The 22879-nt window shown below is 43.8% G+C and overlaps 1 protein-coding gene and 1 long non-coding RNA gene across 2 annotated transcripts; one reads left to right on the forward strand and one right to left on the reverse strand.

Annotated features, from left to right (window-relative positions):
• Positions 1-473: 473 nt before the first annotated feature.
• On the reverse strand, positions 474-3965 carry RPS27L (ribosomal protein S27 like). Its single transcript, XM_028100468.2, has 4 exons — positions 3875-3965; positions 2860-2968; positions 2047-2157; positions 474-670 (listed from the first exon to the last, which is right to left on the reverse strand). Exons 1-4 carry the CDS (start codon positions 3878-3880, stop codon positions 642-644), a joined length of 255 nt encoding a protein of 84 aa, XP_027956269.1. The 5' UTR covers positions 3881-3965; the 3' UTR covers positions 474-641.
• A 3969-nt stretch (positions 3966-7934) lies between these two features.
• LOC114206522 (uncharacterized) lies at positions 7935-21131 on the forward strand. The gene is made up of 3 exons (XR_003608665.1): positions 7935-8119; positions 18028-18135; positions 20765-21131. It is a non-coding gene; the product is annotated as an uncharacterized LOC114206522 (long non-coding RNA).
• Positions 21132-22879: the final 1748 nt, after the last annotated feature.

Here is a 22879-nt window from a genome sequence, read left to right on the forward strand (position 1 = left end):
CATCTGCCATTCTCAGCCAGGACATCCTGAGGGTAAATCAAGCTACTCTTGATGCCTCCTCTCAAATTTCCTACCCCAAAAGGTGCTTCCTATAATTAAGACCCCAGCTGCAGTTATCTACTAAATTTTGCAGTATGTTAGGGCCACATAAATCCATGGCTTTACACTGTAATTACTGCTTAATTATACTGAATGTTACTGCATTAAATATGTACTTCTATACATGTGTTTCCATAGTTACAATGGCAAAACTATTTAGAATTAACAAATAATGGACTTCTTTCCATTTTTTAATTATTTAGCCCACACAGCAATTTGGAAAAGGACTGATAATTAAATATTTACAGTTTCTACTCCTGAAATGAGACAAACTAATCAGAATACACTTTTTTAAATGTTTATACCAAATTCACACACACGGTATATATAAACATACAGCATATTCACACACACTAAAAAAAAAAAAGGGGGAATTTGCCCATAATCAAAACTTTATTGAAAAACTGACACCAAAATAGGACATCACTGTTGTAAACCTTACAAAATTAAACATAATTACATTATCTTGGTAGATAACTGGAATTACTGAACTGATAAGGCTTTCTGCGATATAACACAAATTCGAGAGGCTGTGTGGATCATTAGTGTTGCTTTCTTCTAAACGAACACCCTGCAAAGGAATCACGAGAATATGTTAAACACAAGGTACACCATCTCTGCTGTAGTTTTAATGACAAAAAGTATTTTTTCAGTAAAAAAAAACCCTAAGTTTTAGGAATATTAGAATAATATTCACATACAGGTTATTTATCCTTGTATGAAATTTACTATAATAAATCTTATATATTTGAATTTATTCTGATGGGACTATAACTGTTATTCCTGTTTCTCGAAGGCTGTATTAGAGTCTATATAAGACCATGAGCCTAAAGTCAACAGTTAAGACTTTAATCCAAGCTGTCAGAAAATGCAATCTTAATTTTTAGGAGTTATTCTGAATTACTTTCCTAAGAAACTGATTTTGATTAGAATACTCTTCAAATCTATTAGGAAAACTCTAATACCCTATTAATCATCCATTGGCACAAAACTCCAAGATCATGACATGATGTAAAGGTTTAAAAAATCTTACAAGTATACTTTTGAGAGCAATACTGCACTTAAATATCGTATACTGACTTTGTACTTAGATCTCACCAGCTCACGCAAAACAGATGTTGGATTTGTTGCCAATCTACTTAAAACTCTTCTGGTGAGAACAACATGGAATTCACAACACCCCCAAAATATCACAAGCAAATTTCAAGTATCACCATGGAATTACAAATCTGTAAGTACTACTATGGAAAACAATATACATAACTACTATTTTTTTCTTACTGCACAAAAGTGAAAGAGGAATTAAAATGGGATTTTTAGAGGCACCTGGCTGGCTCAGTTGGTAGAGCATATGACTCTCGATCTCCGGGATTTTAAGTCTGAGCCTCATGTTGGGTGTAGAGATTACTTAAAAATAAAATCTTTTTAAAAAATAAATAAAATGGGATTTTTATTTAACCATTAAGTTGGTGCTCTGAGAAATCAAACTGAGGGCACTTTAATTTATACCTTAGTTATCAGTTGCCTAGCTAGCAATGATAAAAACTGTCTTCAGTCAAATGTGTCAAATACATATGAAACAAAATATTTACAAGAGAATTTAAAAAATTCTATGGTTTTAAAAATCCCTTATGTCCTATTGTATGTACTTACTGTTTTGCTCCATTCTGACTTATGTTTAACATTCCAAATTAAGCAGCCTAAATAACTACACAGAATTAGGTGTTCCAGACCAAGAGAAACAATAGTTAAAGGAGTTCTTTGCAAAATCAAAGGTATAAACTTATCCATTTGAGCAGGGCACTCTTTACTGAAAGAGCATACAACAAAAGATAAAATTATTTTGGTAATAATGAATTTAAGATTTCTTTTAAACTGGTTTTTAATAAGGTGGACATTTATAATCATAAAACCTCATCCCTGGGTTAGAAAATGCCAAACAAATACCCTCTGTGAGTCTGGCCTTTCCTCCTGTTGGCTGGCACAACACTGTTGAACAGCCTACACAAAGAACCACCGTCTGAGCATGGCTGAAAACCGTGGTAATCTTGTAGCAACCTAGAAAAAGGGCAATGTTAAAAGTGAAAAGCAGAAGAAAATAAAGCCTATTGTTCACCATATTTCTAGTAAAGACCTTGTAATAGATGAAGAACATTAGTGCTGTGCAATAGCAAGCCACATATTTAACTTAAAACTTTGCCAGTCGTCACATAAAAAAAAAGTTTAAAAAAGCCAACGTGTGAAATTAGTAATATATTTTATTGAACTTAGTATTTCCAAAATATTATTACCATTTCAATATGTAATCAATATGGTTTTTATGTGTGTGTGCTACATGTTAAAAATCCAGTGTATATTTTCCACTTTAAGAATATTTTCCACTCTGACTAGCCACATTTCAAGTGCTCAGTAGCTACCTATAGCTAATGGCCACCACACTGGGCAGCACAGCTTAACACTAAAGAATCAACATACTTCTCACTGCATCATAAAAAAGAAAACGAATCATCTGAACAGCTTAACGACTTAGTAAATCAAATGTCTTATTCCCTTTGGAGTCTCATCTTCAGCAACCCCTCCCCCCAAATGTTTCTACAATGGTTTGGATAGTTTATTAGGAAAATATCCTTTTTGACATTTCCAATTCTGTGATCCCACTTCTCCACAAAAGGTCCTCACTTATCTATCTAAACATACACACCACACTCGCAATCCCTTTAGAAATTTTCCTTGGGAAGGGAATTAAGATTTAAATTTTACCTGGACATTTTACATCCATAAAATAGGAATTTGGGCTCTGAACTAGCCGTTTCTTTTTATGTTTTTTCTTTTCCTCTTCCAAGGACGGGTGTAGTAAATCTCTAGCCAACTGAATAAAAAAGCATATTATTATTATTGCTAGAAGGCATCCACACTGCTGGCGAATTTGACCATATGTGAAATATACATACAAGACAAGGGATAACAATCATACTCAGCAGAGGCAACACGCCAGATGTTATTTATTTCGCCTGTTAAGTAACTTTAGTCAATACTCTTTATAATGCTTGTGTTCTCTAAGTCCCGGTAAAGGAACTCCATGAGAATCAAGAAGCATATGATACGCTTAAAATTCCGTTCTTCTTTACTCAACTGAGTACCAGTCTCCAATAAAAACACCACTGTGGTGCTAGGTAAGAACTTGACCCCAACCCTGCGCCCGCCGAGAGCAGAAATCGCTGAGGTAGACCCCAGAGTGCCAACGCTGGGGTGATTTCTGCCCCCTGCCCCCGGGGTTCAACATCTGATCTGACAGGAACTCTGAGTGGCTGAAGCGTGACTGTCCTTGACGGAGTTAACATGTAAGGCAACTGCGAAAACAGTTTTTAAAAAGGAAACAAGAAGAAAATCGCTTCCGAGAGGGGGCGAGAACCAATCAGCGCAAGAAAAGCAGAAAGACTCCAAAGATTATAGTCTCACGGGCGCCCACCAAAACCCAAGAAGGCTGAGTGTCACCCGAGGAGCTGACCCTCCTAGCCACTGACTCCAGACCTGAGCCCAGGGCCGCCCCGCATCCTCCCCGCTCCACGCCCAGAACAGGGCCCGACACGCCGCGCTGCCCGGGCAAGTCCCAACAAGTCCGCCACGCGCGAAAGAGCTGCGCGGATCCGAGCCACCGAGCCGTGTTCGGCAGGGACCCCTCCCCGGGCCCGCCGAGGCGTCGGGCGAACGCGCCCCCGCGACCCCCAGACAAAGAAGCCCGAAACAAATGGAAAGCCAGAAGTAAACAACTCACAGGCATGTTGATCTTTCGCAATCCCAGCCAGTCCCGATCTTTAAGGCGACACCCCTAGCGAGCAGCACGCGATCCGGCGAGCGGCATCAACTTCCGGGATAGAGGAGGCTGGGCGGAGCGGAGCGGCGGGGCGGGCGGGCCCGTCCGCTCTAGGCGCTCCTCTCGGTGGTGGGGTCGGCTTCGGCCGGGGCTGCAGACCGCAGGCTGCGGGGTCTGTGAGGGCGCCCTAGTTCCGAAGGCCTGGACGGCGCGAGCCGAGGGGGCTCCTGGGCGAGGGCCGTTGGCCCTAGGGCTCCGCCTCGGACAAGTGGTGCCTGGGGCCAGGCTTAGGTTGTGTGCCCGGCTGGGAAGCCGCCTGGGGCTTAGGCCGCGGAGAAGGGAGCGCCGGCGGCCGCCCCAGCCCGGTCGCGTAGCTGGACCCGGCGGGCGCGTCGGACCGGCCCTCCACGGTCCCGGCCGCCGGGCCCCAGCTCTGCGGCGGTTCTACGGTGCAGCAGGTGTCCACTCGCTTATTAAAACCAGTAGCATTAATCAAAACTATTAATCCGTGGCCGCGAAATTATGAAAGTTTCGTATACTTTGCATCCAGCTTCCAAGGAACTGGTTAAGTTCGGGGGATGCGGCTCTGCCTTGGGTTTGCTTCGCCCTGAAAAAGTTTTTAAGAAGCACCGAATCGCTACTAAGCTTGGTTCACCGCAAGGCTCCTTCCTGCCCCTGAGAATTGTACCTTCCAGAGCCGACAACTCGGGCCTGAAAAAACGGCGTCGAGAGCCAGACTTGAAATATTCTTGATGAGGACAAGCTTGAGGGGTGGGTGTGAATATGATCAAAAGCTAGGAAACCAGGCTCTCTCTGACAAATAAATAAAACCTTTAGACAAACCATAAGAGACACTCAATCTCAGGAAACAAACAGGGTTGCTGGAGTGGAGGGGGTTGGGAGGGATGGGGTGGCTGGGTGATGGACACTGGGGAGGAGATGTGCTATGGTGAACGCTGTGAATTGTGCCAAGACTGGGGAATCACAGATCTGTACCCCTGAAACAAATAATACATATGTTAATTTAAAAAAAAAAAAGCTAGGAAACCAGGGAAATGCTTGACCAGAAAAATGTCCTAGATGACATTCTCCATCACCTTTTATTTCACGCGTTTTGGGAAATGCAGAAAAAATGAAGAAAATTAAAATTACTATCCAGAGATAAACATTATTGACAATTTGACCTATAACCTTCCAAACATTTTTTATTTACTTGGATTTAGGTTTGTTGGGGATTTGGGTTTTACATAATTGCTATCATCTTGTGCATATTCTTTTGTAGACTTGATTTTCTCCCCACTACCTATAATGAACATTGTTCCATGTTACTACATATTTTACTACATTATGACTTTTAATGTGCACATAGCATTCATCCTGTGAATATACATCCTCCTTTCATCCATACACTAAAGTGGTCATTGGGTTTGGGTTTCTTAATGTTTAGTATTTTAAATATGACAAAATATTAAATATTTTGTAAAGATAAGTATATGGAATAATACAATAGTGTAGCAGAATAATGACCCCCAAAGACTTCAATGCCCTCATCCCCAGGACCTATAGTTACATGGCAACTGGAATTAGGGTTGCTAATTAGCTAATTATGAGTATTATCTGGATAAGCCCAAAGTGATCACAAGGGTCCTTAAAAGTGGAAGAGGAAGACAGTAAAAGAAGAGTCAAAGAAAGAGATGAAGTGATGAAAAAGGTCTGAGAGATGCTATGTTGCTGGGTGTGAAGATGGAAGAAGGGGGGGCCAGAGCCAAGGAATGTGGACAGCATCTAGAAGCTAGAAATAGACTCTGACCTGGAGTCTCCTGAAGGAACACTGTCCTGCCAGCCCCTCAATTGCAACCCAGTAAAACTCCGGTCAGACTTTGAACTATAGAACTGTGAGATAAGAAATTTATGTTGTTTTAAGCTGCTAACTTTATGATAATTTGTTACAGTAGGAAACACATACAGTAATGAAGACCATGTAGCCAACTCCCCAACTCTGTCAAATCTGACCATTCAATACCCCCCTCCCCAGGATTTGTCATTTTAAAAATAACACTGTAGTAAATATTCTTGTGGATAAGTCTCTGTGCACATCCTTGATTATTTCCTTAAGATAAATTCCTAGAGGGGGCGCCTGGGTGGCTCAGTCGGTTGAAGTGTCTGCCTTTGGTTTAGGTCAGCCCAGGGTCCTGGGATCAACCCCTACACCCTGCTCAGTGGGGAGTTTGCTTCTCTCTCTTCCTCTGCCCTTCTGCCCTGCTTGTGCTAGCATGCTCTCTCTCTGTCTCTCTGTGTCTCAAATAAATAATCTTTAAAAAAGATCAATTCCTAGAGGAGAAATTCCTGAGTCAAAAGTTATGCATATTTTAAGGTTTATAATATAAACTGCCAAATTACCCTCCAGAAAAATCAAACCAATTTACATTGCAATTGTAAATGTTTGAGAATGCCCCTTTCTTTGTACCCTTGATGATACTGGATATTATGTTTTTCCCTATGTCTGTCAATCTTGAAGAACTGTATGCTATTTTATCATATTTCACTGTTATTTTAATTAATATTTTTCATGTGCTTATTGGTACCTAGCATATTTCTATTGAGACGATCATCCATTTTTTCCTTATGTATCTTTTTTTTAAAGATTTTATTTATTTATTTGACAGAGAGAGACACAGCGAGAGAGGGAACACAAGCAGGGTGAGTGGAAGAGGGAGAAGCAGGCTTCCCGCTGAGCAGAGAGCCCGATGCAGGGCTGCATCCCAGGACTCTGGGATCATGACCTGAGCCAAAGGCCGACGCATAAAGACTGAGCCACCCAGGCGCCCCTGTATCCTTTTTTTTTTTTAATTAAGTAGGCTCCACGCCCAGTGTGGGGCTTGAACTCACGACCCTGAGATGAAGAGTCGCATGCTCTACCGAGTGAGTCAGCTAGGCACTCCCCCCATTATGTATTCTTTCATATTAAGGCCATTAACCAGTAATCACATATGTTGCAAATATTTTTCCCAACTTGTTATTTCCTATTAACTCTATCCTATTAATTTTTGGAGTGACTTTAAAACTATGTAGAATTTTTTAATTTCGTGTACATATATTTCAAACCTGTTGGTGTTTCCTATTTTGTTTTTGTGTTTTGACAGGCCTTTGCCATCTTAGGATCAGCTAAACTTTCTTCTCATTCTTTTGTTATGATATTTATCCTTTAACTTTTTAATTCACCTGGAATTTATTTTGGCACTTGATGCATAGTAAGACTCAGAACACTTTCTAATGATCACTCCTAGTTATTGCTTCAGTTCCTTACTAATGCCCAGGACGGTGTCAAAACCCTCAATTTCTAAGACACTATAAAGACAGGAGAAATAAAAGTCAAGGTCAGGAAGACCTGGGCTCTATAATTCTCTCTCCTCCTCCAAAGCTCAGTGTCTCCTACAATGTCCCCGGGTCCTTGCACTGCTGACAGATAAAGGGACCCAGAGCCACTTTGCCTTGGCAGCCCACTCTCAAGGAATCCCACCTGGCTTCCCAAAGAACCATGAAGTGCCAGTTGGAGTTTGTATGCTGCTGACAACTCCCCAGCTGTTCTATCTGGCCACATCTGAGAAAGTCCTTTGTTCTCTCCAGTTCCCCACCAGCGCCTTCACCTGAGATGTGTGCAACCCTCTCTGCTCCCTTCCCCCTTTGTCAACGTCAGACACTGGGAAAGCTCACAGGTGTCCCAGCTAAGCCAGGGACTTAACTGGTGCTAAATTTCAGGCTAGCCAAGACCAGTTCTAAATAGGTCAGATCCCTATTTGCCCCTGGGTTGGCGTGCCTTTGGCTTGTGCCCTTCTTTTCCCAGAAAGGTGGTTGGAAATTCAGCTTTGTTTTAAGAATTTCAGGGTGTGAGGTGGGGCCCTAAAGACAACTTTTCACACTTCCGCCTTTCTGAGTATTTTTCTGAGAAATTCAGAGAAATCTGTGTCATTAGGAAACTATATAACAAGCCTGCATTCTTTTTCCCTTCCTCTGTGGTCCACCTGTTGTCAGGAATCGAAACGTGTAGCTTATTCTCAACACATTCCTGAAATCAACAGCAACTGCAGAAAGCCCACCTTTTCTCTGCTCACCAGTTTTCCACAGGGTCACAACCATCGTCCCAAAAGCTCCATTGTGGGGGTTTGAAATCCATCTGTCATTCATGAGGATGTTTGACACGCTCAGGTAAGGTCCCATCTTTAAAAGGTAAGAGTCTCCAGGTGCAAACTCTGTTGTCATGTTCTTTTCCATGCCACCTTAATTTCTGACTGAAGCTGAGCGCCCAGTGGGCTGGTACTATAGGCTGAACGTTTGTGTCCCTCTGAAATGCATATGTTGAATCCTAATCCCCCAGTGTGATGGTATTGAGCAGTGAGCTTTTGAGAGGTGGGTAGGTCATCAGGGTAGAACACCCATGAAGGGAATTAGTGCCATTTTAAAAAGAGCTCCCTCACTCCTACTGTGTAAGGACACAGTGATGAGACTTCCATTTGGAGCTAGGAAGTGGGCTTCAAATCTGCCCACACCATTGATCTTGGACTTGCTACCCTCCAGAATTGTAAGAAATAAATTGTATTTAAGCCACCCAGTCTATAGGGTTTTGTTATAGCAGCCTGAACAGACTAAGCAGGCTGGCCTGGCAGAACATTTCATCTCATTCTTGGAGATTGTGCTGGGTTCTCTCCATGTGTCCCTGACCTGATCTGCTCTCCCTCCATCCTTCACCCTTCTCTGTGCCCAGGAGACTGACCTTGATGGACTGCACCTGCTGAGTTCCCTTGTTCTCTGGTTTCTAATTGAGTTGGGACAATGAGATGCATCAGTAGGAAATCACAAAGTGGGCAAAGAGAAATGTTGGGGTATTTATTCCCCTGGTTCTATCCTTGACAGGCCCTTTTCTTCCATATGGCTGTATTACTCTGAAGGAAACAGTTGCTTCAGGTGTCCCTCTCCTACAACTCTTAGGGGATTCCAGTCACTACTTCCTTCCCTTTTGGTTCTTCTGCCTGAGGGGTGGAATTTCATGATCTTTTGTTGATTTCTGTTAACCCCATGTCAGCCTTGTAAATAATACCTACATGAAGCTATCTTCAGTCGTCTCTTTTGAGTGGGCCTTTGTGATCTGCCAGGACCCCGACATGGGGATCCCCTGCCAGGATGTGCTCCTCTTTAGCCTGCAAGGCTTCGTTGATTTGTAGATGAGGTCCATCTGCCCTTCAGCCTTCAATCCAACCAGGTCACTGCAGGGGATGTCCATTGTCCCTGACTATAGAATCCTTCATGTTTAACAGGTTATGGTTTGAGATGGAAAATGGGAATCTTGAGACAGCCTAGAATCCTAGTCATGAAGATCTTTGCCACATTATGGGCTGCATTGGGACCACCTAGGAACTTGTTGGAAATGCAGACTCAGGCCCCAACCCCAGACCTCATGGGTCAGAATCTGCCTTTTAACAAGATACCCTGGCAATTTGCATTCACATCCCAGTGTGAGAAACACTGCCCTAGATTTACCATCCCAGCGTTCTCTCTGGAGTGTTCCTACCTTCCTGTGGGACTGTAAGGAAGCCAGAACCCAGATTCCCACTACTCCAAGTAACAAATCAAAGATATTTCTCTAGATTGGAACAGGGACCCCCCCCCTCCTTCTCCAAGATGTTTTATCCATTTCAGCAAATCTTATTCTCATACTATGTCGAGGAAACCTTTAAGTCAATGATACTCAAACTTGGTTGCATGTTAGAATCACCAGTGGAGCATCCTAGGTCAGTTGTAGGGCATTTGGGGGTGGTACCCAGGCGGTGGTGTGTGTTTGTTTATTTGTTTATGGGGGAGTGGGGTGGGGAGGGGCAGAGGGAGAGAGAGAGAGAGAGAATCTTAAGCACGCTCCACACTCACCACAGCCCAATGTGGGGCTCGATCTCACAACCCTGAAATAGTGACCTGAGCCAAAATCAAGAGCGGGACACTTAACTGACTGAGCCACCCAGGCGCCCCCTCCCCTACCCCCCGCAGGCCCCAGGTTATTCCATGAGGAGCCAAGGTTGAGAACTACTATTCTCAGTTCCTCAGAGGGCTCAACATTTTCAAAAGCAAAGCCCAGAATATCTATAGGCTACTCTCACTGAAAGGTGGGGAGAGGGGAAAATACAGAGGGGGGAAAAATCACTGCTGTTCAGCTCTGCCAGGCGGGGCGTCCCAGCACTGTGCTACCGGGCTTGAGGATCAGGTGCCAGGTCTCCTGGTCTCCCCAGCTATTTTCCTGCAAACCCTCTCATAGCCTGCCTGAGTCTCCACGGAAGAAAGTGAGCTACTCAGAGGCCAGGTGCTCTCCCAAACTTCACTGTCTCCCCCCAGCTCATAGTAAAGGCATTTTATGAAGATGCTGGGGTCAACAAAAATGTATGCAAATGTAAGCACTTACGGCCTACGTTAATCCTTTCTCAATAACCACTGCTGTCTCAGGTGGCTTTTCTTTTCATGCTCTTGTACTGCAATTTCACGCTCCTTATGTCCATGTGTCTATGTGTTCTCTTCCCTAAAAGTCCATAGGTTTCTTAAGATCAGGATGGACTCTCATTCCCCAATTTGCCCAAGTAGCAGGGCAGGCACGGGAATCTGTCCCCTGAGCGCCACACTCTGTGTAACTGGTGTGCTGGTCTTTCTTTGAGAACTAACTATTCTGCCTCTGGTTTATCCAGAACCCTGCTTTTCCTGTCAGAACTTCTAGGTCCTTCTGGATACATGCCTTTGGTTCTCCCTCTGCCTCAACTTGGTGTGATGAAAAGACTGAAGGACCACAGAATTCTGGCTAAGTCCAAGTTAATTTGTTTGTTTACTTTTTTTTTAAGCAGTTCTTTTTCTTTTTTTTTTAAGATTTATTTATTTGACAGAATGAGAGAGAGGCAGAGAGCACAAGCGGGGGGAGTGGCAGAGGGAGAGGGAGAAGCAGGCTGCCCACTGAGCAGAGAGCCTGATGTGGGGCTTGATCCCAGGACCCTGAGATCATGACCTGAGCTGAAGGCAGACCCTTAACCAACTGAGCCACCCAGGCGCCCCAAATTAACTTGTTTCTAAAACTGGAAAAATAAGGCTAAGTCATTATAGGGTTAATGAGATATTATAGTGAGCTCTTCCCTTGGAAAATGTGTTCAAGCAAAAATAAATGAAAATCATTCTGTTTTCCCATTAGATAAAAGCTGATTAAAAAGGCTAATGGGTCCGCAGGCTCAGAGTATTAAGAAGAATGGTGCTCTATTTGTTCACATTTAAAAATGTATTAAACTATTTGTAGAATGTCTGCTATACACAAAGTGGTAGACATTGTAAGCCCTGTTACCTGGGAGCACAGAAACTTTTTAAGTCTAATAGCCACTTAACTTTTATAAGTTGTTTCCCCATCTGTTAAATGAAAATAATCTGTATGTCTGTTTCATAAGGTTATATGAATACATAATGAGGTAATACTTGTGCATAGTACACTGCAGATGCTCAGTAAATGCCAACTATAATTCCTAGAGCTTGTTGATTATAAAGAAATCAGTTGGCTCTGGAAATATTGGGCTGATGGTGATTTCCCTAGTGGTAACTTGTAAAATGCTAGGTTTCTAGAATAGTTCTGACTTAGGGAAGATCATGAATTCGTTCCATCTGCAGAAAATACTTGCTGGAGTCTTACCTTTGAATCAAAAACCGAGAGATTGTTCTTTCAAAGTGCAGTAGGTGACACAAGGAGCCCCTTGACATGCAGGACAAGCACTGGCCAGCAGAGAGCTTTATCTCCCATTTCCAGAGGGCCTCACCGTTGGCTCTGTCTCCCTAATCTGTTACCCAGTCACTCCCTAAGCAGCTGTGCGTAATAAACTCCAAATACAGACCGGGGTTATTGTGAATTTTTCTAAAGGAAAAATACATGTAAGACGAGTCTAATCTCCAAATATTTTCTCCTAAATATTCCATTTCATCTGAAACTAGTTAACTATTTTAAACCACTTAAATTCCAAATTGCCCTTAGGTGAAAGTTAAATACTATTGGCTCTACATATATTTTTCATAGAGATACTTAGTCTGAAAATCCAGTAGAATTATGCCAGCTCTGTGGTCACTGTGTAGCATCGTCGACACTGGGAGCGAGGGGAGAGGTGTGTTGCTGATCTGTAGTGTTTGCTAATTTCCACGAATGTTTGCACTGGGGTCAATTTCAAGTACTAAAATGAAGTCACTTCATACAGAGTGGGGAAGAGAGGAGCACAATCCTCCTGATCAGGTAATGCGAAAGTCTTATTTTAGGAATACTTTCAGTGTCATCAAAACTGCTAATAAAATATCCATATTGACACTTTGGGGCATCCTTTTCTCTGACACCAGAGGAAGGAATGAAAAATGGGAGGGGTGTCTGGGTGGCGCAGTTGGTTGAGCAGCCAACTCTTGGCTTCAGCTCAGGTGGTGATCTCGGGGTTGTGGGATTGAGCCCCAAGTCATGCTTGAGTTTCTCTCTCCCTCGCCCTCTGCCCCTCCCCGCTGCACTCTCTTTCTCTGTGAAGTAAATAAATCTTTTTAAAAAATGGGAGAGGGCACCCCTGTCGGACCCCTCTCACTCTGGAGAGCTTCACTTACTAAACTTCTATGGCTTTACTCACACAAAAAAATAAAAAATAAAAAATGGGAGAAAGAAGGGACTACTAGACTAACTCACAAACTGGCCGGTTGGCCTTGAATAAAGAAGAGTTGACCTCCTGGATCATTTTATCCACCTGAGCACAGCCCATTGCACAGAATAAGAGCTCTACCAGCCTTCCTTCTCAGACTTGCTAATGATGTAGTAACACATTAAATATGGAATTTCAAGTTAGGAAGGGACAATCCATTCCTATTTTCAACAGCTCTAATTGTTCCTTCTATCGTGTGGAAGCTTGCTTGCTTTTAAATTCACCCATTGAATTTCTGGCCTAGGAAGGGAACATAGAAAACACATGTCATTCATTTTCCAACCAACAGCTCTGAGCTAATTGAGGACAGGGTTTCACCTTCTCTTAGAATTTACCTCTCCAGGGGCGGCTGGGTGGCTCAGATGGTCAAGCGTCTGCCTTCAGCTCAGGTCATGATCCCAGGGTGCTGGGATGGAGCCCCACATCGGTTTCCTGGCTCAGCAGGGAACCTGCTTCTCCCTCTGTCTCTCCCCCTGCTCATTCTCTCTCTCTCTCTCTGTCTCAAATGAATAAATAAAATCTTAAAAAAAAAAAGAATTTACTTCTCCAGGATGCATATCCTAGTATTCACAGTTTCTCATCACCCTTTTTAAATTTCTTTGGACATGCTCCAATTTGCCCACATCCCTCTTAAAATAGGCCCAATGACTGAACGCATTGCCAGCTCTGAATCACAGGGAACTGTTACTTGCCTTGTTCTGATCATCACATGTGTACCAGTTCAGCGCCATATCACATATGCTTGTTTGGCAATGTGATGGCACCACACTGTTGATTAACATAACCTTGTAGGTGACTAACACCCTAAGTCTTTTTAAGTGTTACTAAACCTCTTATTTCTCATGCTCTAATTGCATTTTAAGAAATCTACATCTCGTGAATATTCTAAAAACCAGTGAATTGCACTCTTTGTCAGTGGGTTGTATGATATGTGAATATCAATAAAGCTGTTAAAAAATATAAGTGCAGGAAAGAAAAGCAGATGTGTTTTATCAAATAGCAACTAAATCTTGCCAGACACATTATTTCACATAATCCTTTCAACAATCCTTTGGCGTTCTAGAGGAACTAAGAGCCTTGTGTAAGTGGGGGAGCAGGGATTTGAACATAGATCTGCTCAAGATGCCCATGTTCCTTCTACCACACTGCTTCCCTGTCACCCTGCTACGTGCTGGGCACCGTGATTGGTGCCCAGTTGAAGTTAGAGGGAGGAGGTCTTCCAGGCAAGCAGAGCCACAGGACCATGCGGACCCTCAGAGCACTAGCAGGTGATAGGGTGACTTAGATTCAGGCGTGAAAAGGAAGGTGTCCCAAAAGTGAAGCAAATATGATGATTGGTGAAGGTGGGGGTGGCAGATTTGGGGGAGGTGTTGGAAATAACCCTGTGAGTGACCCAGAGTGGCAGTGTGGGTCACATAGGACAAAGTGCAGGTAGCAAGGTCTCAGCTTGGTCTGTGTTTCAGATGTGTTACCTAGGAAAAATAGCTGTATGTGCACCAGAGTGCTGATTTTAAAGGGGCCAGGGTCCTGGCTGGGTTATAGAGGCAGGGGCTGAAGCCTGGGGCATCCAGGAGTCAAGTCCTGCAACACGGAATCAAACTGAATCCCAGGATGAGGCTGAAGCCCAGAGGCCAGAACCAGAGCATTTAGTGAAGCAGGACAGGTCCCAGGGTGACCTAACAGTGTCCCCTGAACTCCTGAACCAGGGCTCCTTGAAACCTTCAGCTAGAGGTAGGATTTGTCCCTGAATCTGGGGCAGAGCCAAAGCTACAGGTGAATGTCCTGTGGCCCAGAATGGGGACTGACAACATTAAAGTGCATATCCAGTGTGGTTTTTTTTTTTCCCTGCAACATGCATGACCAATGACAGCAGCAGTTATACATACCCCTGCAGAAGTATTCAGGGTTAGAACATTCTGGGTGTGCCTCCATAATGCCACTTTCTTCCGTACTACACAAGAAAGTATATCAGGAAGTGACAAAGAACGTTATTTCAGGAGTAGCTGTGCATCTGTTCCATTCAGTTTGGTCATCAGCAAACATTACTGGTGTGCATGTCTGGCTTGGGCAGGCCAGTGTGATAGGATCTCCCGGGTGGGCATCAGCAGGCAGACCCTGCCTGTGCAGCCAGAATCCCTGGCTTAGCCTCTCTCTCTCTCTCTGTCTCTCTCTCTCTCAGCCAACCACTCACGCAGCCAAGACTCCTTGGGTTTCACGTAACAGATATAATCTTGCCTGAGCTCAATGGAGAGAGTGCTGGACATGGGCCAGGGCAGGAAGGGCAGTGGGGCCTCAGGGGGGGTCAGAACAAAGCACTGAGAGGCCCCGGGAATGGAGACAACTCTTCTCTTGACACCTCCCTTTTTCTCTCAGGGGTGACCTGGTTTCTCAACTCTACTTCTCCCTGACTCTCTTTCAGCCTCCTCTCCCTACACCCCAGTTTTTCTGCTTCTCAGGGCTCACAGTGACAGTGGCCATGCTAGCCCCTTGTTCCAGGGCCAACAGTGACCGACCAGAAGGCCTGTGTCCCAGTCCCAGATGCCCTGGCGAGAGAAGCTGGTTTTCTCAGCTTGGGTCAGGAGCGTGGAGTCCAGTAGCCTGCGGGCACTTGGGACCATGGTGACTCCTGGGGCCCACCCTAGTGGAAGAGGGTGAGGGAAGCTCTTAGGGAAGGAGGCAGAGGTTGGATAGAGAACCCATAATGTTGCTTCTTCCCTCCAAACCATTGTCACTACCACCTTTGGCAAGGCTAAGTCCTCCTCTCAGGCTGCCTCGCTATTGCTCTGTCTTCTCCCTGAAGCATCTGGTTATTTGCTGGACATAGTTTGTTGACTAAAAACACCTTCTCCACAAACTTCAGCAAACTGGTGATGAATGTATGCAATAACATTATTTTCATGTAGAACAATCAAATCTAGGGACCACATTTGAGGAGAGATACCATTTTTTTTTAAAAGATTTTATTTATTTTAGAGATAGAGAGCAAAAGTGTGGTGAAGAACAGAAGGAGAGAGACCAGCAGATTCCATGCTGAGTGTGGAGCCTGATTCAGGGCTCAGTCCCACAACCCCGAGGTCATGACCTGAGCCAAAAATCAAGAGTCAGATGCCCAACCAACTGAGCCACCCAGGCACACACCCTCCCCTCCTTTTCTGTTTTTGAGAGAGGGCAGGGAAGGGGCAGAGGGAGAGGGAGAGAGAGAATCATAAGTAGGCTCCACCTTCAGCTTAACCAAATGAGCCACCCAGGTGCCCCAAGGGATGCCATTTTAAACTAAAGACATCCCAAGTACATTGGAAGTGAGCCCATTTACAAGGATCCACACTGCCTAGCAATATATTTTACAACCAACAAAGTGCGTTTTAAACAGTCCTCATATTATGTTTGGATGAGAACTATCTTATTCATACTTCAAGTATCTAAAGAATAAAATCTGCAAGCAGGGGCTAGAAGCAGAAAATTTTGAGTTTCTAACCTAAGTGGGTTCCTGCTTCATATTTATAAGACAGCATTGAGGGGAACTATGGGGTAAGCAGTTAAATCTGAAAGCTATCCTCTCAGGCTCTGCAAGCAACCAAGACTTCCGACCCTATAATCTCTAATGGTGATGACAATGATATCATCTGAATGCTTATTTCGTGTCAGGCACTGTGCTAAGCACTTTACATGGATTATCTCATTTAATCTTTTCACCGTCTCTATGAGATAAATAGTAGTAGTATTCCCATTTTACAGATAAGGAAACTAAGGCACAGAGCTTAAGTACCATTCCCAAGACCTCATGAAAGGTAACTTGCAAAACTAAGATGTAAGCCTAGGTCTCGCTGAAGCTCAAGAATTTTTTTTAAGATTTTATTTATTTATTTGACAGAGAGAGACACAGTGAGAGAGGGAACACAGCAGGGGAGTGGGAGAGGGAGAAGCAGGCTTCCCGCCCAGCAGGGAGCCCGATGCAGCGCTCGATCCCAGGACCCTGGGATCATGACCTGAACCGAAGGCAGACCCTTAACGACTGAGCCACCCAGGCGCCCCGAAGCTCAAGAATTTTGATCTTAACCAATATAATTTACTTAGAGATTCAAACAAGAAATTTTTTAAAAATTATTTGAGGGTGGGGCGCCTGGGTGGCTCAGTCACTTAAGCATCCAACTCTTGATTTTGGCTCAGATCATGGTCCCAAGGTCATGGGATTGAGCCCTGATTCTCCATCTCCCTCTCCCCCTCCCCACCTCCCCCCACCTCTCTTTCTAAAAAAAAAAAAAAAAAAATATTTGAGGGGTGCCTGGCTGGCTCAGTCAGTTAAGCATCTGACTCTTGATCTCAGCTTAGGCCTTGATCTCAGGGTCATGAGTTCAAGCCCCACATTGGGCTCCATGTTGGGCATGGAGCCTACTTAAAAAAAATAATTTGAAAATGAAGCACCCTAAGAAAGAAAAAGACAGAAAGGAAGGAAGGGAGGAAGGAAGGAAGGAGCCCCCTAATGAACATTAGGTTTTCTTATCATTTTCATGACTCCTTAGATCTTTTCATTTTCAATTTGTTTGATTAAGTGTATTTTTATGTCTCCTATAAAGAAGGCACTGATGTCAAGGGGGATGTAAAAATGATTAAGACCCTCTTAGGATTTTCAAGGAGCTCAAGGTCATCTAATAAAAAGGAAGAGGCTGTATAAACATAATTTCAACATATGATACACCAATCCTAGAAACAAAGTCTAGAGGAGATTAAGGGAAGGTGCAATCATGTTCTCTTACTATATAAAAGTTATGATTTAGGGCGCCTGGGTGGCTCAGTTGGTTAAGGGACTGCCTTTGGCGCAGGTCATGATTCAGAGGTCCCAGGATCGAGTCCTGCATCAGGCTCCCTGCTCAGCAGGGAGTCTGCTTCTCCCTCTGACCCATTCCCCTCTCATACTCTCTCTCTCTCAAATAAATAAAATCTTAAAAAAGTTATGATTTGTTGCATATGAATATTGTTAGATGAATTGTAGAAGAGAGACAGAAATCCCATGTTAACCAAAGTAATCAACAATTCTGAAGTGTGATGCTTAACAAGAATAGTATGACTTCTGGTAAATCATGTAGCTATGTCTTTAAGTGAACCATGGAATGTGACCCCTCTAAATAAGACCGTGACTTTAAAGGAAGAAATGCATCCTCGACAGGCTTGATCCTTGTTGCATATTTTCAGCAAACACTCTTCCTGAGGAAAACTCCTCTAATGTGAGCTGTAAGTCAGCAAACCAAGGCAGGGAGACTAAGAAGAAGGGCAGGGGAGATCTTTGGAAGAGCTCTCTACTCGATGTGAGGCATTAGATCTCAAGAATCTTTCCAGAACGGTCCCAGACATAAATGGATACACCTGTTCTTTGTACTTTGGTTGCAGAAACCAGTCTGTCATCTGCCACCAGCTGGGCCCAGTGGGTCTTGGGGCTGCCTGCCATCCAGGAATCTGAGGTGTCCATTCTCATTGCCAACCCGGCTCTCTGTTCAGGTAACTCAAGCTCACCTGCACATTTCTGTCCCCCTGAAGTCTGCAGCAGTCTGTGATCAGTACTGAGAGCCCTCACCGTGGCAGTGGAAAGCAGGAGGCACTCCCAACTTTGGACAAAGTAGCTCTAGTTCTCCTTTTCATTTATGTACGACTTTACCTTACAAAGCCCGTCACAACCATCATTAATTAAACCTGCCGCTCACTGCCCTCTGAGGTAGGACTGAATTAGTCTGCTCATTTTACTCCTGACAAAACAGATAGAAGGGCTTAGGGATTTGCTGAAGTGAAATGGTTCAATCAAGGAAGCTTGGCCCAATTCTTTTTTTTAGTTCATTCTTTTTTGCCTGGAAAGAGGCCTTCATGGTGCCCAGCTCTTAACTCCAAGCAGCTTAAGGAAGTCAACTGGGAAGAGTTTCTTGGCAGGGAAATGATAGCAATCTGGAGCAGAGCAGCAATGTGGGGCTTGAATTATTTGAGAACAGCCAAGCATATTCTTCTGGTTCCCAGTGGATGTTAGGCACGTGCACGCACACGGTTCCTCCCGTCAGGCCAGGGAGCAGGGCCAGGACATGGGGCCGTAGTTAGGACAGGGCTTACGGACAAAGCAGCCCACCCACCACCCACGTTTCCACTCTCTGTTACCGATCCCTTGTATTATGATTTTAAACAAACTCAAAATCAAACCTATTCCAAGAGCAGGCCTAGTCCGGCAATCTGTGGGGCTTGAGGTGAAAAAAAGTGAAAACAAACAATAACAACAAGAAATGACAAAAACAAAGAAAACAGTGAAAACGGGGGGCCGACTGAGGCTGGGTGGCTCAGTCGGTTAAGCATCTGTCTGCAGTTCAGGTCATGATCTCAGGGTCCTGGGATCCAGCCTCACGTGGGGCTCCCTGCTCAGCGGGAGTCTGCTTCTCCCTCTCCCTCTGCCTGCTGCTCCCCCTGCTTGTGCTCTCTCTCTGTCAAATAAATAAATAAAATCTTAAAAAAAAAACAACAGTAAAAACAGGCCCACATATCTTGTGTCTAAATATTTAAAAAATTATAAATGAAGATAACAAGTTTCTTACCTTGACAGATGTTTATAATGACCTAAAAAAGTGATTGAAATTTAGAATATTTGGCTCCACAGAGCTCCATGCCAGAATGTGGTGATTCAGGGAGAGCAGTCCTGGCCTGGACTGATGCCCTGCTTTCCCGCCACCAGGCAGAGGCTGCATCAGGAAGGGCCTCATACACATACAAGGAGGATCCCAGACCATGCGTTCAAGCTCTGGCCACGTTAGCACCCCCTTTTGGCCATTGCTTATGCCTGTGGTGCCACACCAATGGCAGTGTACCCTCAGAAGGATAGGTCAGGAAAAGAGGCCCCTACCATTCCTGGAAGCAGGATCTTTGGCAGGGAATTCTGGGGTCTGGGAACCTAGAGTGGATTCTAGAAAGGGAGCATGGCTCTGAGTGAATACATCCACGTGGCCTGTGGATTCCTCACCCACTGGGGAGTAGGGACCCGAAGAGGACAAGGGTAGGGCTCTCTAAAGAGTGGGCCCCAGGGGAGGGTCCCCTCTTGCTAAGACAAAAGAGCAAATGATATCTGGCCAAATAATAAATAAGCCAAAAGTGTGAGTTAATACTGGAGCCTGCACAAATCTGGATACCAGAGGTAATTGCTACCTCAAATATAATACACATGGGCATGAGCTGTTCCAAGTGTTTTGCCTGCTCTCCTACCACAAATAACTTATTCTGGGCAGTAGCCATGCTCTCCAGTAGGTATAAGGGCCAGAAATCAAATGAATAAACTCCATAATTAAATATTTTACTGGAGAGGTTGCACCCAGATACCAAAGCTCTAGGTGGTGATCCTGGCATGGGTGACCTTTTTTTTTTAAGATTTTATTTATTTATTTGAGAGAGAAAGAATGAGACAGAGAGAGAGCATGGGGGGGGGGGGCAGTCAGAGTTCTACCTGAGCAGGGAGCCCGATGTGGGACTCGATCCCAGGACTCTAGGATCATGACCTGAGCCGAAGGCAGTCGCTTAACCAACTGAGCACCCAGGTGCCCCATGGGGTGACCTTTTTGTTGCCTCCCCAAAATGGACCAAGTAGAAAGGAGAAGAAAAGCGTGACTCCCTCGGGCCCTGGGTGTGTGCTGCCCTGCTCTTCATAGCAGTCCTTGGGTCAGCCAAGGTTGCAAGGAGCTATGGGACAAAACCAATCCCTCCATCCGCATGATTCCCCTCAGAATCAGAGTCATGATCTCAGTCTTGGCTTGACATACAAAAAAGTTAAAATTATGAGCGTTTTTTTAAGTCACATCTCTTTCATTTAATGATTTACAACATTTAATTAAAAGAACGATGTCCACACATAAAAAGTATTTTTAGTCATCAATTCTCAAGGCAAAAGATGTAAATAGTGAAATGTATAAGATGTATACTTTGATGTTAATTTGTTGTTGTGTATTTCAACGATAAGAGCATTGGATTCTGGATTCTTGGCTCAGACAAAGGCTTTAGTTCAGCCTTCTCTAACACCATGGTTTCTAATGTATGAAAGACATATTTCCTTAATGATCTTTGGATGTTGGTTACATAGATGAATTCCTTAAATTTTTTTTTTTAATAGAGATAAAAACACAGCCCGAATCAGAAAAAGGAGTCAATTCATACCATCGGGTGGTGGTCACTTCTGGGGTGTGGACAGACAGAGCCTCCTTCTGCCCTCACCCCCACCAGCCTTCTCCCCGACAGGTGCACTCTGTTCAGACAGAGCCACTCTGTGAGCCAAGGACAACATGTGCGCCTACGTTGACCCCATTTCTGGTTGTCACTTGACAACTTGAGCCAACTATTACTAGATGACCCAACAGTTATGACGTTGCCACCCAAAGTACCTACCTTCCTGGAGGCATGCCCTCAGCCTCCCCACCAGTCCAGGCTCCCACGTCATTGTGATTCAGCCTCCCACCCAGCCAGTTCAAGTGAATCATATGTCCAAGTAAGTGACTTAGTGCTGGTCAATAAGATCTTGCTGGGGTGGGGGCGCCTGGGTGCCTCAGTCGTTAAGCATCTGCCTTCGGCTCAGGTCATGATCCCAGGGTCCTGGGATCGAGCCCCACATCAGGCTCCCTGCTGAGCAGGAAGGCTGCTTCACCTTCTCCCGCTCCCCCTGCTTGTGTTCCCCCTCTCGCTGTGTCTCTCTCTGTCAAATAAATAAATAAAATCTTTAAAAAAAAAAAAAAAGATCGTGCTGGGGTGGCCCTGTCCTGCTCTCTAATAAGAAGCATGGCTCTCAGATGATGCTGATGACCATTTATGAAACTTGATGTCCCGGATGCTGTTTATCCAGAATAGTCCGGGAATGGGGCATTCTAATACACTGGGGAATCTGCTGACCTATAGACTACCAGTTTTGAAAGAAAAATAAACTAATTAGGAAAGAACTTTTTCTACAACAGTGCATCACTGGCATATCATAATTTTACCCAGCATTGTAATTACGTATGCGTGTACCCCACCTCTCCTGCAAAACCGCAGGCTTCTTAAGGGATAGTCAGTACCAGTTTCGTCTTTATTCCCCTTATAGTACCTAGTGGGTTGCTTTATATATTGTAGGTGCTAAAAAAAAAAAAAGTTTTTGTTAAATTAATGAAAATATAGAACACAAACTATGATTCGCCAACACTGACTTAATCCTTCTCTGATGACTCAGGCCCTCCAGGGTTCAGGCTTATTATTACGTGTGTTATCTCTGGGGATGTTTAATAGAGACCAACTGCCTGACAGGGGAATTCTACAATGACTGGAAGACAGTACTGGGTATCTACCGATTCATTCCACTTCTAAGTCTATGTGCCTGTATTTAAAAGTCAAACACAGAAGCGATCCCATTTATTATTCCCTGAAAGAAATACCACATCACATAGAAGATTTCAAATAATGAGTGTTAGCTAGCTTCTGCTTTTTTTTTTTTAAAGATTTTATTTATTTATTTGAGAGAGAGAATGAGGGAGAGAGAGAGAGTACATGAGAGGGGGTAAGGTCAGAGGGAGAAGCCGACTCCCTGCTGAGCAGGGAGCCCGATGCAGGACTCGATCCTGGGACTCCAGGATCATGACCTGAGCTGAAGGCAGTCGCTTAACCAACTGAGCCACCCAGGCGCCCTAGCTTCTGCTTTTAAACCTTCACCAGGTCAAGGAATTTATCTTTGAGATTTTTGAAAAGATAGGATGTCATTAGTACTATTAATGTATTATAACAGTTATTTTATTAAAGTCTAATCATTGGATTATAATTTAATGAATGCAAACATATTTATCACTATGCACCTAATATATGCCAAGCCCTGTGTTAGTCATTAGGGATACAATATGAATATAATTCATACCCTCAAGAAATTTAAATAATTTATCTTTTAAGAGCATTTTATTATACAGATCATTTTACAGAACTTTAGATGTCACTGTAGAAAATGAGCCTGGGTGTGATGTGACCCTCTAACAGGTCCTATAACTCACTCAAAATACAGAATAATACAAAAGAAAAAATGCAGATGTTAGCTTAATTATTGACATTAGTCTTTTTTTTTTTTTTTTCCTGAAAAACTCAGGCTCCAGAATGTTCATTTAAGAATCTAGTTTTTTACACTTTTTGAATGCTGGGTAAGTTAGCTTCTGGACATGAGGTGATTTTCATTTCCATTGAGTACCATGTCTGTCCCCCAGGACTTGGGGGCAAGGCA

This window comes from Eumetopias jubatus, unplaced genomic scaffold (assembly GCF_037043125.1).
Source record: "Eumetopias jubatus isolate StellerSeaLion01/CBP00866 unplaced genomic scaffold, mEumJub1_p1.0 scaffold_7, whole genome shotgun sequence".
NCBI classification, from domain to species: Eukaryota; Metazoa; Chordata; class Mammalia; order Carnivora; family Otariidae; genus Eumetopias; species Eumetopias jubatus.